At 42.0% G+C, this 17,539-nt stretch overlaps 1 protein-coding gene across 2 annotated transcripts in view; it reads left to right on the top strand.

Moving 5' to 3' along the window:
• The first annotated feature begins 1,947 nt into the window (after positions 1-1,947).
• GDA (guanine deaminase) overlaps positions 1,948-17,539 on the top strand; it is a 128,873-nt gene continuing 113,281 nt past the window's right edge. For both annotated transcript variants that reach the window (XM_027964502.2, XM_060409369.1), the window contains exon 1: positions 1,948-2,192. In XM_027964502.2, the coding sequence (XP_027820303.2) occupies positions 2,070-2,192 (123 nt within the window). In that variant the 5' untranslated portion in view covers positions 1,948-2,069. The remainder of the gene's footprint in view (positions 2,193-17,539) is intronic.

Genomic DNA, 17,539 nt, shown 5'->3' with positions numbered 1-17,539 from the left:
CTCCACCTTGGTAAGGAGGAGGTGAAGGAATTGAGAAGGGGATGAGTCATTTATATAAGCTACCCCTTGGTCATAAAAGCAGAGATTCAGAGAAAGCCTGCTTGTACATGGCAATGTGAAACCCTGATACTTTATGAAGGAGCCAAAATAGATATTTATCTCAAGTTACTTCTCTGCTCCCCCCAAAAAACATTCATTCATTTAATATGTAAGAAATACCAGGGACTGTTCTAGGCATAAGACTCCTGGTTTTGTGGTACTTTTATTACTCTGTGTGTCTGTGTTTGTACTGGCGGAAGGGAAGCAGATATAAATAAAAAAGCATAAGATAAATGAAATTAGCTATGATAAATGCAAAAGCAGAAACAAGATAGTTTAATGCAATAGAAACTGCGAGGGATAGGGTTGTGCTGTTAGCTTGGTGTTGGAGGTAGATTACTCGAGAGAGCTGACATTTGAGGCAAAGCAGTGATGAGAAGGGGCTTCCCTGGTGGCTCAGTGGTAAAGAATTTGCCTGCCAATCCAGGAGACTTGGGTTTGATCCCTTGGTCAGGAAGATCCCTGGAGAAAGAAATGACAACCCACTCCAGTGTTCTTGCCTGGGAAATCCCCTGGACAGAGGAGGCTGGTGGGTTACAGTCCATGGGGTGGCAAAAGAGTCATACATGACTTAGTGACTACGAGGAGCCAGTCAGTATCCGCAGGAGGCATTAGGGGCAGAAGGATCCACATGAGCAAATGTCCTGAGTCGAAACAAGTTGTTCTTCCTGGAGGAACTTAGGAGAGGACTTTGTGCGCACCCTGTAGGGGAGGACTGCTAACCTAATCTCAGTCTCAGTCTTAGCAACCACCCAGTCCAAGTTCCATTTTCACAAACAAGGATGATAAGGATGCTGAGGCCCACGTGCATGGACCATAAACTCTTGATTTCTAATCCAGCACTGTTTCCACCAAGCCATGCCACGCTGCCATTTCTAGTAACTTGGCTTGAGTACTTAATTTTCTCCCCCTGTACAACTGGAAGTAAATCAGAGATTCATTTATTTTAGGTATGAGAAAAATTGGAGTTGTTTGTGGGTGGACACAAGGGCCAAAATGTTAGCCTCAGGTACAGTAAAGAACTTTGGGGTCAAGATTAACCTCCAGTGGTGGGACCCCAGCAGTTCTGTAGGACACGCTTCCAGAACATCAGGTTAAGACAAATTCTGCAGCCCACAGAAATGAAAATGAAACTGGTTGGTAAGGTGAAAGAAAAGTGAAAGTTGGGTCTGACTCGTTGTGACCCCATGGACTGTAGCCCACCAGGTTCCTCTGTCCATGGAATTCTTCAGGCAAGAATACTGGAGCGGGTAGCCATTTCCTTCTCCAAGGGGTCTTTGCAACCCAGGATTGAATCCAGGTCTCCAGCACTGTAGGCAGATTCTTTACCATCTGAGGCACCAGGGAAGCCTAAGAATACTGGAGTGGGTAGCCATTCCCTTCTCCAGGTAGGCAGCCATAACAGACGTGTCACCCTGGCACTGAACTTGTGCCAGGTAAGACCTTGTGGTTGAAAAGGTCCAGAGTTGGGCCATAGATAGCTAAGAGTTTAAAGGGCAAAGAAAGCAGGTAAATGTGACTGTGGGTGTGCCAATGAAAGAAAGGCGGAGGAGAAAGCAGATGCAGTGACCAATTAAAGTTACAGGGCTGGAATCCTGAATCCTCCAGCTCCTCCCTTCACCTCCGGCCTCCTGCATGGACGACAGCCACCAAGGGTTAAAAGAATCGCTACATGAGCGGTGATTTTGGAAACTCAAAGAGTTAACTGTATCAAAAACTAAAGCAGGGGAGGAGAGAAAGACTGGAACCAACTCACGGGAGACAAATCCTATTGGCATCGAGGAGGCAGGAACCCAGCCCCTGGGCGCGGCCTGCAGGGGGCAGGCGATCGCGCGGGGAAGCGGGGGCAGGCCAAGGCCTGAGCGGGTGCCGGCTCGGCAGCTGCCCGCAGCCACAGGGAGTCCTCGCCGCGCGTTCGGCCGGTGCGCCCTCCTCCGCCCGCGGACTCCGCGCTGCGCTCCACCGCTAACATGTGTGCCGCCCGGAGGCCGCCCCTGGCGCACATCTTCCGAGGGACGTTCGTCCACTCCACCTGGACCTGCCCCATGGAGGTGCTGCGGGAGCACCTCCTTGGTGTGAGCGACAGTGGCAAAGTAAGCGGGTGCGGGGTCTGGCGCACCCCGACGGGCGGGCGGACAGGTGCGAGGAATCTCGCCCGGGGAGCCACGGACCCCGGAGTTAGCTCGGTGCGGAGTTGAACTTAAGGGTTTGGCTCTTTCCGGGGGAGCCCTGGTGCTGGGTTCGTGGGATGGAATGAAAGTAAAGTGTTCCCAGGTGCTGGGAGATGTAGAGTACGATTGGTTCCACAGCCTTGCAGGCTTCGGTGGAAGAGGGAGCGAAGCTGTGTTCTCTCAAATCTTGAAATCATTAATAAACTAGCACCTTGCTTCATTCATTTTTGTATCTCAGGCTCCTGGCATAGTGCCTAGCATCGCTTAGGCGCTCCGTAAATTTGATTGAATGTATTGTGAACGAAATAATAGAAGGGTCATTTGATCAGTGTTGTTGAGTCCTTTCAGTGAATTCGAATAAGTTAAGAACTGATTTCATTCATCTGATCATTCAGAAAACAACATATTGATATTAATGATCCAGACTAGACAACTTGTAATACTAGAAAGGATAGTCCGAGAGAAATTTACCGCCTTACCGCGCCCCCCACCCCCATCCCCCACCCCCAGCCATTTGCATCAAAACAAGCAGTTCCATTTTAAAAGGTTCAAAATGTCTTCTATGAGTGTATCTTTCGCACTTCTGTTTCCAAAAATCAGGATTTCTACAAAGACGTAGGTAACTTGAGTGTTCCATACACACCAGTGGTAATTGTATTGGCAGTGGCCTTGCCAGTTTCAGAGGAAGCATTCCGTTTTTAGGAGAAAAATTAAAGATAGAGATGGGATATTTTTGAGCTTTTCCCCAACTACCGGTTTGGTTAGCAAAAGTACACATATTTGTGACTTGTCAGCTTGAAGATGCTATTCCTGACTAAAGATGCTTCCCAGTCAGTCACAGTTTTGAATCATGACTTTTACATTTGGGGATAACTAAACCCTATTTTCTTATGGTGCTTAAAAATCTATACTGTCTGTATATTCAGGGAGCCTGCTGTTGTGTTTCCAAGGTGATGAGACTCTCAGAGCTCCTCCAATTGGGAAGACTCCAGTAAAGCCCGTGGCTAATGAATTGTTGCCTTGGGTACTTGACCCTCAAGTTTCAGGGACCCCTTAGGCTTGAGGCAAGTCCCCAGAAGCAAAGGAAGAGAGACTGCTAAACTAAGGAAAGATTAGAGGTATTTGCTTAATCACAAAGAATCTGTTCAACAGTTAGGTTTCTTTTATGATCTACATTTCCATTTCCAAATTTGAAATGGTAGGATAGCAGGTGAGAGAATTGGCTAGTGGATTGCCTTTAATCAGTGGTAAGGAGGAAGAAAAGAAAATAATTTATCTAAAAAATTTACCTTTCCTGGGTGTTGTACAGAAGAATAAGAGTGTCCTGAACATGCAATTAGTAGTTGAGTCAGGGAGGCTATTTGTAACTAAGGAGCATACTGAAGTTATAAATTTAGAAAAATGCCATTCCCCCCCAAGACAGAATTAACTAGGAATTGCATACAAAGGTAAGTTAATCAAGTGGATTAGATTTACAGTATAAAATGCACTAATTGGTGAATTGGTAACTGTTTATCCCTCTTCTCTAGGTACGAGTGGTTGATTCCTGATTGTAAAGGGTGGACATGTCACATATATTTTAAGACTTGATTTCCCTCATTTTGAAAGTGGGACTGCCTGGTCTTTAGAGTTGCTGGGATAAATATATCATTCATTAAAACGTTTTCAAGGTTCTTACAGAAAATTATATCCCCACAAAGTAAATAAATAGGCAGAATCATCTTGATCTTTGCATTTTTACTGATCACCCAAAACTGTTTCCAAATCTTGGGGTGAATCAGAAACATCTAGGGTGTTTGTTAAAATGCCATTTCCTGGGCATCATCTTCCAGAGAATCTGAATCTGTAGATCTGGAGTAAGTCCTCAGAAGTGGCATTCACAAAAGTCCCAGGAGATTTGGGCACGGGTAAGGAAATGGCAACCCACTCCAGTATTCTTGCCTGGAGAATCCCAGGGATAGGGGAGCCTGGTGGACTGCCATCTATGGGGTCGCACAGAGTCGGACACGATTGAAGCGACTTAGCAGCAGCAGTGGATGGGTTTGGAGAAGGAAATGGCAACCCACTCCAGTACTCTTGCCTGGAAAATCCCATGGGCAGAAGAGCCTGGTAGGCTGCAGTCCATGGGGTCGCTAAGAGTCAGACTCGACTGAGCGACTTCACTTTCACTTTTCACTTTCCTGCATTGGAGAAGGAAATGGCAACCTGGAGAATCCCAGGGACAGGGGAGCCTGGTGGGCTGCCGTCTCTGGGGTCGCACAGAGTCGGACATGACTGAAGCGACTTAGCAGCAGCAGCAGCATCAGTGGATGGGTTGCATGTTGGGTAACCTCAGTATATAGGTTGCGTGATGGAACTAGTTGTGGGGGGTCTTGGGTGCTCAGTTCTTCATTTCAAGCCCTGGGCTGTGTAGCATCTCAGAGAGAAGGGACACGATTTCCCCTGTCTTCCTTCTCCCTTCTCCACCTAATCTTTCATTTTATTAACTTCATTTAGGCCCAGAGAATGATAATGACTAGCTACTTTTAATTCATCAATTAAAACTCATTCAAAATTAGGTTAATTTAAAAAATTCTCTAGTCAACAATTTAGTATTGGGCATTTTGAATTGAGTTAGTTTTTCTACTTAAGTAGCATGTAGCTTTTTGAAAGAGAAGCTCCAGCATGTGTAATTCATTTGCAGATAGGTAATTGTGAGACACTGTGTGCTCACATATTACTGAATTGTTTAATTCTTCCCACTGGGTCAGGTTGACTTTAAAGACAGGTAAAAGATGTCTTGGGTCTTTAAAGCACATTTACCTGAAAGCAAGAGCAAGGAAGAGAATTGTTTTGGAGGTATTACCTTGGGGTAGCAGGAGCAAATCCTATGCAGACCTGAGTTCAAGTCAGGTCTCTACCACCTACCTGCTCAAAGCCCATGGGTGAGACATTTAACCTCTCTGAGCCCCAGTTTCTGCATTTGTAGAATGAGATTTACTTTTGCTAAATATTAAATGAGATAATGTATGAAAATGCTTGTCATTTAGTGGATACTCAGCACATACCATGTTCATTTTGTCCTGTTCCCTCTGTGCCTAGCAAATCCTTAACCTCTTGCTCACTGTAGCATTTTTGCATATCTCCACATGATGGTATTCATGCAGGTGAACAGGTGGAGAAGGAAGCTTGGCTCAAGGTGAATTGTGTGGGAGGTGGGGGAGGCCACTGGGCCTCTGGTGTGCAGCCTCACTGCTCATGCCACTGACCCTCTGGGAAGAACAATCTAAAGAGCATTTGCTGCCAGGTTTCCTAGTACATTACTTTCAGTATCTCTTTTATTCTTCAATGTAATTATTTCCTCTTAAAATTGGGAAAGTTGAGACTTGAGAAGTCATGTATCCAGACATGGGTTTTGAATTAACATAACCAAAGCCCATATTCTCTTTACTAGAGTAGCCCACCTCTCTGAGGCACAGTCACTGACCTCAAAGAACATGCACTGTTGGCAAGGAAGCTTAGACTTGTACTTATTGTAAAAGTGGACTGCTTCCTGAGGGAAAGAATGGGCTCACTGCTAGAAATACACTGATGATTGAAATATGCAAACTCTGCCCTGTCCTTGTATGGCTGATCAGTTAGTAATTAACAGAATCTGCTATGACCTGTCAGAACTTGAGCTAATCTGAAGGTGGGGTAATCTAAGATCATGGCATCCAGTCCCATCACTTCATGGAAAATAGATGGGGAAACAGTGGATGACTTTATTTTGGGGGCTCCAAAATCACTGCAGATTGTGATTGCAGCCATGAAATTAAAAGACACTTACTCCTTGGAAGGAAAGTTATGACCAACTTAGACAGCATATTAAAAAGCAGAGACATTACTTTGTCCACAAAGGTCCATCTACTCAAGGCTCTGGTTTTTCCAGTGGTCATGTATGGATGTGAGAGTTGGAGTGTGAAGAAAGCTGAGCACAGAAGAAATGATGCTTTTGAAGTGTGGTGCTGGAGAAGACTCTTGAGAGTCCCTTGGACTACAAGGAGATCCAACCAGTCCATCCTAAAGGAAATCAGTCCTGGGTGTTCATTGGAAGGACTGATGTTGAAGCCGAAACTCCAATACTTTGGCCACCTGATGTGAAGAGCTGACTCATTTGAAAAGACCCTGATGCTGGGAAAGACTGAGGGCAGGAGGAGAAGGGGACGACAAAGGATGAGATGGTTGGATGGCATCACCAACTCAATGGACATGGGTTTGGGTGGACTCTGAAAGTTGGTAATGGACAGGGAGGCCTGGTGTGCTGCAGTTCATAGGGTCACATAGAGTCAGACACGACTGAGCAACTGAACTGAAGGTGGGAAGAAGGCTCTCCTGTGTGTGGAGTGACATTTCAGTGATGTTCTGAAGGATAAGTAGATTTGAATAGGTAGGGAAGGCAAAATCGGAGATAAGGAAGAGCCTTTTAGGTAGAGGGATAGCCTGTGAAAAGGCTGTGGGGTAGGAAGCAATGAAAGCATAAAGGTGGTTAGAATCAAAAGTTCTAGGAGAAGGATAACCCAAGGTAAGACTGGAGAGATAGACAGGGCAAAATCTTGGACAGCGTAGAAAGTTTGGGGAGGAATTTACCATGACCAAGTTTTGCATTTTTTAAAGATCATTCTAACTTTAGGATAAAGATTGCATGGAGAGGAGTTAAGTCCAGGCAAGGAAATTGACAGGATCCTGTTGCAGTAGTTTAGGTGAAATGGGATGTGATTTATAAGAGAGGAAGTGTAATGTATCAATTAAGAAATGATTTCTCGGTAATATCTGTATCACTTATTACCTATGTGAATATGAACAAGTTACTTAACAATTCTATTTCCAAGTCTCCGCATGTATAAAATGATTACTATAATTTATCTCATAGAGTTGTTAAAAAGATTAAATGAATTAATAATTGTAAAGTGTGTAGAATAATGCCTTGCAATGAAGCACATGCCCAGTAAACATAAACAGTTATCAGCAATGGAGATGAAAAGAGGTGGACAGAATTCGTAACTATTTCAGGTCAAATCAACTGAATTTGATAACAGAATTAGGAAGATGTCTGTGAATGTATTAAATTGTATGGTGAGCTACAAATTGGTTGGTGATAGGAAAAACTTGATGAAGGAAGCCAAAATTGAACTGGACATTAAAGAACACATAGGATTTGAACATGCAGGAAAGAGTTAAATAGCCATGGTTCAGGGAATGAGTCAATGTTCTTTAATTTCCATAACTACTCAGAGGAGCAAGAGTTGTATTTCACCTGAGACTGCAACATCTTGCTTTGTTAGAAGTTCTCATAGTCTGAATCACAAATCCTAGTAGTTGTGTATCATCTTTTCCTTTTGCTTAGGCTGGTGAAGATCCATCTTCCAAAAAGCTAAAGACTTCAGAATATCTCATGATCTTGAAGAGGGAATTTAGGATAAGGTATTCCTTCTGAGGCTGCCAGATCAGAGCTTCACTTTCCTTAGAAACATGTGTCCATGGCCAAATATCACATTTTCTTCTTGTAAATTCCCATTTTCTGGAAGGCAGATTGCTTTGTTCAAAATGCTTATGGTAGACACTGTTGGTTACCCACTCAGTAGACGTAACCCCTCCTTTCTTATGAACACTTTCTGAATTTGATAACCTGTAATATACTTGGCTCATAGATGTATCATGGTGTAAGCCATCCACAGTAATCATAATTCAGCTTGTTGGATACTTATTTCTCTAACATCCTGGTAGCTAAGAGTGGTCAGTGATGGCATTCCAGCATGCAGGAAGTCATCTCAAAGGATTCTGGGAAATATTTTTCTCCCTAAAAATAGACACAGATGTAGAAAGAGAAGTCCTTCATTTATTAGATGTTTTCATGTAAAGAATGGGGCTGCTGCTGCCACTGCTTGGGTCAATGAGGAAAAAATTAAGAGGTTTCCAGAGGCACCAACCTAGTCCCTCTTTGAATATATAGACGTGAATAACGTCATTGAACAGTTAGCTGTTCCTGGGGCTTTCCAAGAAGTCCCTTGACTTCTTCCATGAAATAACAAAGTGTCTTCATTGTCTACTTCTCTGTCAGTTGCAGCTCAAAGCACCTCTAACAATTACACTGCTTTGTCAAAGACTCACATTATTTTTCAAAGAACTGCTAGCTGCTTTGTCCTTTTTTTCATTTCTATCTTCTCCTTATTGGCCAAAAATGTCAGTGTCTCCCCAGGCACCCGTATCAGTACTCAGGCCCCCTAACTGGCCCCTGGGCTATCTTTGTGCACACCCCTTTCCATTGTCACTGGCCCTGTCCAGCCTTCCAGTCTTTCCTGAAGTATTATAGGAACCTCCTAACAATTTTCTCTCCCCCCATTCTAATACCTCCTCCTCATTATTGACAGTTTCTTTCTTGAAGGATGGGTTGTGTCATGTATCTTCTCTTTGCTGTATCACAGCAACCACCTGTGACTCTCTGGTGCCTCTAAGATCCAAATGCCCCTGGAAGACATTTCAGGCGTGACATTTGGCCCCAGGCTGCTTTCCTAACACTTCCTCCTGCTCCATCCTTCTTGCTTACAATTAGCAGTAGGGTTACTATGAGCTCAGGGGTATCTACTGCTGCTGCTGCTAAGTCGCTTCAGTCGTCCGACTCTCTGTGACCCCATAGATGGCAGCCCACCAGGCTCCCCCGTCCTTGGGATTCTGCAGGCAAGAACACTGGAGTGGGTTGCCATTTCCTTCTCCAATGCGTGAAAGTGAAAAGTGAAAGTGAAGTCTCTCAGTCGTGTCTGACTCTTCGCGACCCCATGGACTGCAGCCTACCAGGCTCCTCCATCCCTGGGATTTCCAGGCAAGAGTACTGGAGTGGGGTGCCATTGCCTTCTCTGTCAGGGATATCTATCTCTGACAATTTCTCACTGTGTCCCAGCACATCCTATCGTTTCACACCTCCACATTTTTGGTGCGAATCCCTCAGCCTGGAATAGTCCTCCTTTATATAAATCCCTTTTCCACTCTACCTCTATCAAAGTGAAATCTTGCTCTTTCTCCAAGGCCCAGTTCTAATATCTCCTTCTTCCCAATGGCTTCTTTGACCACCATCCCCCAGTTGAAATAAATTGCTTTTCGTTTTTCCATAAAATTTTGCATGTATATTCAAACCAGTGTTTTCCTGGTGGTTAAGTCCATGGCTTCTGGAGTTAGACTATGTGGATTCAAATCTCAGCTCTGCTACTTATTTGGAAAAATTTCCCACCATATTAGAGCCTTGGTACCCTCATTTATAAGATATGGACAACGATAGCACACTGAAGGAGAGGTGAGGCAGATGAGATAGTATGTGTAATGTAATTGCTCAACAAATATTGGACACGGTTATTATTTTTTTCTCACAAAGTGATTATTTCACTTTTGCCTTTAATTATACTTAGCTCTATAGAATATTCTCACTCATTGAATTGATTTAAAATTCTTTGACAAATGGGAGGTGAACTGGAGAGAAGGTAACATTTATTAAGTCATAATTTGTGTCAGACACTCTGTCAAACTCTTTATACAACAGTCCCAAGATGAGACATCATCATCATCCTTGTCATCTCTACCCTACAAATAAGGAAACAGGGGTTCAGAGGGTCATCTGGTTTGACTTCAGTCATGGCAAGTGAGTGGCAAGGCCAAGATTCACACCCAAGACTGTCTGATTTCTAACATAGTTTCCAGGGGTTCTGGCTGCCTCCTGTCATGAAGAGGGCTGGCACTCCATTGTCTTTAAGGCTCCTCAACATTGTCTTACTGTTTTTAACACAATGTAGGCGATCAGAAAAGTGTTTTGAAGGGGATATGTAGTGACGTGATGCAGTGGATGATTGTGTGTGGTAATTTAGAAAAAGACATTTCTGATTCCAGAGAGATTTTTAAATAAAGCACAACTTGATTTACTCTTCGAGGCCTTAAAGCAGTGCTGCTGAATGTGACTGGAATTTGCTGTTCTTCCACTTGTATAAAGTTGTCTGTTAATTCCTGAAATGTCTTGGCAGTCTGGTTGATTCATTGCTGTGAGGCAGCATAGGTATTGGTGTATCTTACACATGGCTGACTGCTTGTGAGGTTCTGATGGGTACAGAGGTGGTAGGCAGGATGTCCTGCAGGCCTATGGTATGCCCATTCACTTAATGGGCATTGATCTGACTTTGTTCAGTTGCTCAGTCGTGTCTGACTCTGCAACCCCATGGACTGCAGCACGCCAGTCTTCCCTGTCTTTCACCATTTCCCAGAGCGTGCTCAAATTCATGCCCATTGAGTCAGTGATGCTATCCAACCATCTCATCCTCTGTTGTCCTCTTCTCCTCTTGTCTTCAGTCTTTCCCAGCATCAGGGTCTTTTCCAGTGAGTCAGTTCTTTGCAACAGGTGGCCAAAGTGTTGGAGCTTCAGCTTCAGCACCAGTCCTCCCAGTGAATATTCAGGGTTGATTTCCTTAAGGATTGACTGGTTTAATCTCCTTGCTGTCCAAGGGACTCTCAGGAGTCTTTTCCAGCACCACAGTCCAAAGGCATCAGTTCTTTGGCACTTAGCCTTTTTTATTGTCCAGCTCTCATATCTGTATATGACTACTGGAAAAACCATAGCTTTGACTATACAGACCTTTGTTGACAAAGTAATGTCTCCCCTTTTTAATATGCTGTCTAAGTTTGTCATAGCTTTCCTTCCAAAGAGCAAGTGTCTTTTAATTTCATGGCTGTAGTAACTGTCCACAGTGATTTTGGAGCCCAAGAAAATAAAGTCTGTCACTGTTCTTATTGTTGATCTGACTATTTAGTATGGATAAAGGGTGGACTTCCCTCACTTGCAGGAAGAAAAATCTAATTGGTCATGTATTTACAATCCCCTTTCTGTAGAAAGGAATTAAGGCAGTTCCAGAGGTCATAGGCAAGTGGTGATGCTTTTATATATGTAAGAGAGAAGAAAAAGTTAGTTGTTGACATAAAACAAAACTATAAATTAAGGTGCATTGTGAAATGACTTACATTCTTACTGGCTTCTAACTTTCTTAGGTGCCAGGTATTGAAAGGATATGTTACCTAATTCGCAATTGCTGAAAGCAGTTGCACAAGGGAAACACAACTATTCTTTAAAAATAAACCAACAAACTTTTAATTTTGTGTTGGGATGTAGCTGATTAACAATGTTATGATAGTTTCAGGTGAACAGAGAAGGGACTCAGCCATACGTGTACATGTTTCCATTCTTTCCCAAACTCCTCCCCCATCCAGGTTGCCACATAGAAACGCACCAATTCTTAATCACAGTTTCAGTTTTAGTGCTTGTGATTTGTCTGTTTATATTTTCTGTTTCTTCCTGGTTCAGTCTTGGGTGACTGTACCTTTCTAAGAATTTGTCCGTTTCTTCTGGGTTGTCCATTTTATTGGCATACAGTTGTTCATAGTAGCCTCTTGTGATTCTTGGTATATCTATGGAGTCAGTTGTAAATTTCTTTTGTTTCATTTCTAATTTCTCACTGCTGATTTGATTCTTCTCCTTTTTTTTTCTTGCTAAATCTGCCTAAAGGTTTATCAATCTTGTTTATCTTTTCAAAGAACCAGCTTTTAGTTTCATTGGTCTTTGCAATTGTTTTGTCTCTATTTCATTTATTTCTGCTCTGATCTTTATGATTTCCTTCCCTCTACTAACTTTAGCTTTTGTTTGTTGTTCTTTCTCTAGTTGTTTTAGGGGTAAGGTTAGGTTGTTTATTTGAGACTTTTCTTGTTTCATGAGCCAAGATTGTATTGCTATGAACTTCATTCTTAGAACTGCTTTTGCTGCATCCAGTAAGTTTTGGACCTTGATGCTTTCATCTTCATTTGTTACTAGGTGTTTCTTTTTTTCTTTTTCCTTCTTCTCTGATTTCTTCAGTGATCCAATGGTTGTTTACTAGCATATTGTTTAGCCACCACATGTTTGTGAGAAACACACCTATTCTTGATGCTGGTTCAGATGGGAATTTCTCCTAGGTGGACACTGAGTCTTATAATTAAAGTCTTAACAACTTTCCTGTGCAAGGTAGCATTTTGTAGAATTGCCTCTCTTGAGCTGCAGATGTGGCAGGAAGAAGAGGGTTCATAAAACCATTCTGAAGGGCTGAAGCTGTGAGGAAGGGACTGTAGGAGGTGTTCCAGGTACCTAGGTCTTGGCTGATCTGAAATTGTCCTAGACATAGGCTTCAGGCTGTCAGAGGGATGGGCAGGACCGCATGTCTCCCAGGCACTCCTCTTAAAAGTGGTCCTTTTGATGGAGTTATGATGAACACCAAGAAGGAGGAACCTAATATTAATAGTTATTTGCATAAGCCTGGAGTGAAGGTGGTTTTCTGTGGCCAGTAAAATGCAGAACCACCTGCCTTTACTGATAATCCAGTTTTGTGGATGTTGAGGAGGCTAATAAGAGACTGTTCAATAATTTTAAATTCATTTGTATTAGTGAGAAATGCTATTCCTAGAAGGTATGCCAGTTTTGAGCCTGCTTATCTTCCATTTTACTTGGGTGCAAGCTCATTGTCTAAGGCTCACCTCAAGTACCATCTCCAAAATCTTTTCACTACTTCCCTGCCCTCAAAGTGTTCTCTCTGTTTTATAACCATCTCTTTTTAAAAAGTTAATTTTTTATTGAGGTATATTTGCTTTAAAATGTTGTGTTGTTTTCTTCTATACAGCAAAGTAAATCAGTTATATATTTACATACATCCCCTCTTTTTTGAATGTCCTTCCCATTTAGGTCACCACAGAGCTTTGAGTAGAGTTCTCTAGGCCATACAGTACGTTCTCATTAGTTATCTATTTTGCAAAGAGTATTAATAGTGTATATGTATCATCTCAGTCTCCCAGTTAATCCCACCCCTTTCCCCCCTAGTTATCCATATGTTTGCTTTCTATGTCTGTGTCTCTATTTCTGCTTTTCAAATAAGGTCATCTATACCATTTTTCTAGGCACCACATATATGTATTAGTATACAATATTTGCTCTTCTCTTTCTGACTTAGTTCACTCTTTTTGACAGTCTCTAGGTCCAATCACATCTCTAAATGACAAGTTTCATTCCTTATAATGTCTGAGTAGTATTCCATTGTGTATACATACCACACCTTTATCTACTCCTCTGATGATGGACGTTCAGGTTGTTCTGTGTCCTGGCTATTGTAAATAGTGCTGCAGTGAATGCTGATGTGCATGTATCTTTTCAAGTTATGGTTTTCTCTGGGTATATGCCCATGAGTGGGATTGCTGGGTCATGATAGTTCTTTTTTAGTTTTCTAAGGAACTGCCATAGTGTTCTCCATAGTGGTTATATAAATTTACATTCCGACCAGTAGTATAAGAGGGTTCCCTTTTCTCCACACCTTCTCCAGCATTTATTGTTAGTGGATTTTTTGCTGATGGCCATTCTGACTGGTGTGAGTGATACCTCACTGGAGTTTTGAGTTGTGTTTCTGTTAATAATCAGTGATGTTTGTGCATCTTAAATAGCCATTTGTCCAAAGAAGACATACAGGTGGCTAACAAACACATGAGAAGATGCTCAGCATCACTAATTATTAATCGTCTCTTTTATTGTCTTTTCTTCTTACACAGTATGTATCTACACTTGCTGACCATGTACCTTATTTGTGTATATTTTCACTCAAATTGATTTTAAGTCTAGTCACATGGTGAAAGAGAGTAGAAGAAACCTACTACTTATCAAGCACAGAAATTTGCAAATAATTTAGGTGCTTCATAGATGTTTAATAAAGCAATGGATTCTCTGAACCATTATAAAAAACTGTTGTACAAATTGTCTCAATCTTTATTGAGAATATTTCTAAACTATATTTGTGTGTACTTTAGAAAGTACAGTATTGCATATAATTTAATCTTGTCTCTAGTGACTTTTGTTACACAAAATATAAATATTCAGAAGTTAATTCTGTTGATTAAATTTATTCTGGTTTGAGAATGATATTACTTTTAAGAGGTTTTTCTTTTTTTGTCAAAACACAGGAATTGGAGATTACTTTTTTTGGTACTCATTTAATCATTCATTCTATAATATTGAATACCTATCATATGCTATGAAAAGAAGGGAAGTGAAAAGCAAAGGGGAAAAGGAAAGATATACCCATTTGAATGCAGAGTTCCACAGAACAGCAAAGAGAGATAAGAAAGCCTTCCTCAGAGATCAGTGCAAAGAAATAGAGGAAAACAATAGAATGGGAAAGATTAGAGATCTCTTCAAGAAAATTAGAGACACCGAGGGAACATTTCATGCAAAGATGGGCTCAATAAAGGACAGAAATGGTATGGACCTAACAGAAGCAGAAGATATTAAGAAGAGATGACAAGAATACACAGAAGAACTGTACAAAAAAGATCTTCATGACCCAGATAATCACGATGGTGTGATCACTCACCTAGAGCCAGACATCCTGGAATGTGAAGTCAAGTGGGCCTTAGAAAGCATCACGATGAACAAAGCTAGCGGAGGTGATGGAATTCCAGTTGAGCTATTTTAAATCCTAAAAGATGATGCTGTGAAAGTGCTGCACTCAATATGCCAGCAAATTTGGAAAACTCAGCAGTGGCCATAGGACTGGAAAAGGTTAGTTTTCATTCCAATCCCAAAGAAAGGCAATACCAAAAAATGCTCTAATTACCACACAATTGCACTCATCTCACACGCTAGTAAAGTAATGCTCAAAATCCTCCAAGCCAGGCTTCAGCAATACGTGAACCATGAACTTCCAGATGTTCAAGCTGGATTTAGAAAAGGCAGAGGAACCAGAGATCAAATGGCCAACATCCGCTGGATCATTGAAAAAGCAAAAGAGTTCCAGAAAAACATCTATTTCTGCTTTATTGACTATGCCAAAGCCTTTGACTGTGTGGATCACAATAAACTGTGGAAAATTCTGAAAGAGATGGGAATACCAGACCACCTGACCTCCCTCTTGAGAAACCTATATGCAGGTCAGGAAGCAACAGTTAGAACTGGACATGGAACAATGGACTGGTTCCAAATAGGAAAAGGCGTACATCAAGGCTGTATATTGTCACCCTGCTTATTCAACTTATATGCAGAGTACATCATGAGAAATACTGGGCTGGAGAAAGCACAAGCTAGAATCAAGATTGCCAGGAGAAATATCAATAACCTCAGATATGCAGATGATACCACCCTTATGGCAGAAAGTGAAGAGGAACTAAAGAGCCTCTTGATGAAAGTGAAAGAGGAGAGTGAAAAAGTTGGCCTAAAGCTCAACATTCAGAAAACGAAGATCATGGCATCCAGTCCCATCACTTCATGGGAAATAGATGGGGAAACAGTGGATGATTTTATTTTGAGGGGCTCCAAAATCACTGCAGATGGTGACTGCAGCCATGAAGTTAAAAGGCGCTTACTCCTTGGAAGGAAAGTTATGACCAACCTAGACAACATATTCAAAAGCAGAGACATTACTTTGCCAAAAAATGTCCATCTAGTTAAGGCTATGGGTTTTAGTGATCATGTATGGATGTGAGAGTTGGACTATAAAGAAAGCTGAGTGCCGACGAATTGATGCTTAAAACTGTGGTGTTGGAGAACACTCTTGAGAGTCCCTTGGGCTGCAAGGAAATCCAACCAGTCCATCCTAAAGGAGAAGAGTCCTGGGTGTTCATTGGAAGGACTGATGCTGAAGCTGAAACTCCAATACTTTGGCCACCTAATGTGAAGAGCTGACTCATTGGAAAAGACCCTGATGTTGGGAAAAATTGAAGATGGCAGCAGAAGGGGACGACAGAGGATGAGATGGTTGGATGGCATCACCGACTCAATGAACATAGGTTTGGGTGGACTCTGGGAGTTGGTGATGGACAGGGAGGCCTGGTGTGCTGTGATTCATGGGGTCACAAAGAGTCGGACATGACTGAGCAACTGAACTGAGCTGAATTATATGCTATGTGTTTAATATACTTAAAAACTGGATCCTATGGCCAGTGATGAAGCCACAAACAACACATTCCAACCACAGTTCACATTTTATTTCAGGATTTACCACTTAAGATCAAGTCCTCCATGTTGGCAAGGTAAACAGACAAACTGTTAGTGACTTACTGAGTGGGATACAGCTAGAAATGAATGGAGCTGGGATTTGAATCTAGATCTGTTTCCTTGCTGCTGCTGCTGCTAAGTCGCTTCAGTCATGTCCGACTCTGTGTGACCCCAGAGACAGCAGCCCGCCAGGCTCCCCAGTCCCTGGGATTCTCCAGGCAAGAACACTGGAGTGGGTTGCCATTTCCTTCTCCAATGCATGAAAGTGAAAAGCGAAAGTGAAGTCGCTCAGTCATGTCCAACTCTTCGTGACCCCATGGACTGCAGCCTACCAGACTCTTCCATCCATGGGATTTTCCAGGGAAGGGTACTGGAGTGGGGTGTCATCGCCGTCTCCAGTTTCCTCTCTAGTATTTATTATTTCTCTGGATTTTATTTTAAATACCCTGGTTATCATTTCAGCCATTTGAGTACTTAACTCTCAGCTAGCCACCTTCTTTTCTGGGCTTTGAACTCTAGAGAGCAAAACCATGACTCATTTACTAACCAAGTCCAGGATCTCCTGCTGCGCTCCTGTTATTCTCCCCCTGATTTCTTCTCCGTTGAAACCGTGCCACCTCTTTCTTGATCTTTTCCTTCATCCTTGTTTGCTCTGTTCTTGTCAGTAAAACATTCTTCAATTTTCAGTACCCATAAAATCAAAATCTGAAAGTACTTCCAATCCACAGCCTTTCCACAACCAAAACTTCCCCAAACAATGAAAAACTGGTGCTTCTTAATCTAAGGAAGGAGATACTTATGTTTTACAAAACAGTTGATGGGATGTTTTTTTTTATAGGCCAACAGAGATGGATTCAAAATGAACCTCAGATTCTTTTCATAATACTTTTCTTTAACTAGTTCATCTATTAACCTCTCACCTTTTCCACAATTGTTTCAATGTCCATATATGCATTTTTCATCAGATCTCAAAAGAGTCAGTGACTTTTGAATGTCAAAAACACCCTCTAGATTCTCTAATCTTGTACCTCAAAGAGGATCATTTCACCTTTTCAACATCTGTGTCTAGGCTTTATTTAAATGCTGTCAATGATTAATATACCTACCCATTTGGGTGCAAATAATATTACTTTCCCCCTCATTTCTCAAATTTTAAGGGAACCTTAAAATGAGCCCTAGCAACACAATCATTGGAAAGTCCAATATCAGTAACTTGGAGCCT

Source organism: Ovis aries, chromosome 2 (assembly GCF_016772045.2).
Source record: "Ovis aries strain OAR_USU_Benz2616 breed Rambouillet chromosome 2, ARS-UI_Ramb_v3.0, whole genome shotgun sequence".
NCBI classification, from domain to species: Eukaryota; Metazoa; Chordata; class Mammalia; order Artiodactyla; family Bovidae; genus Ovis; species Ovis aries.
This window is presented reverse-complemented; position numbering and strand designations above follow the sequence as displayed.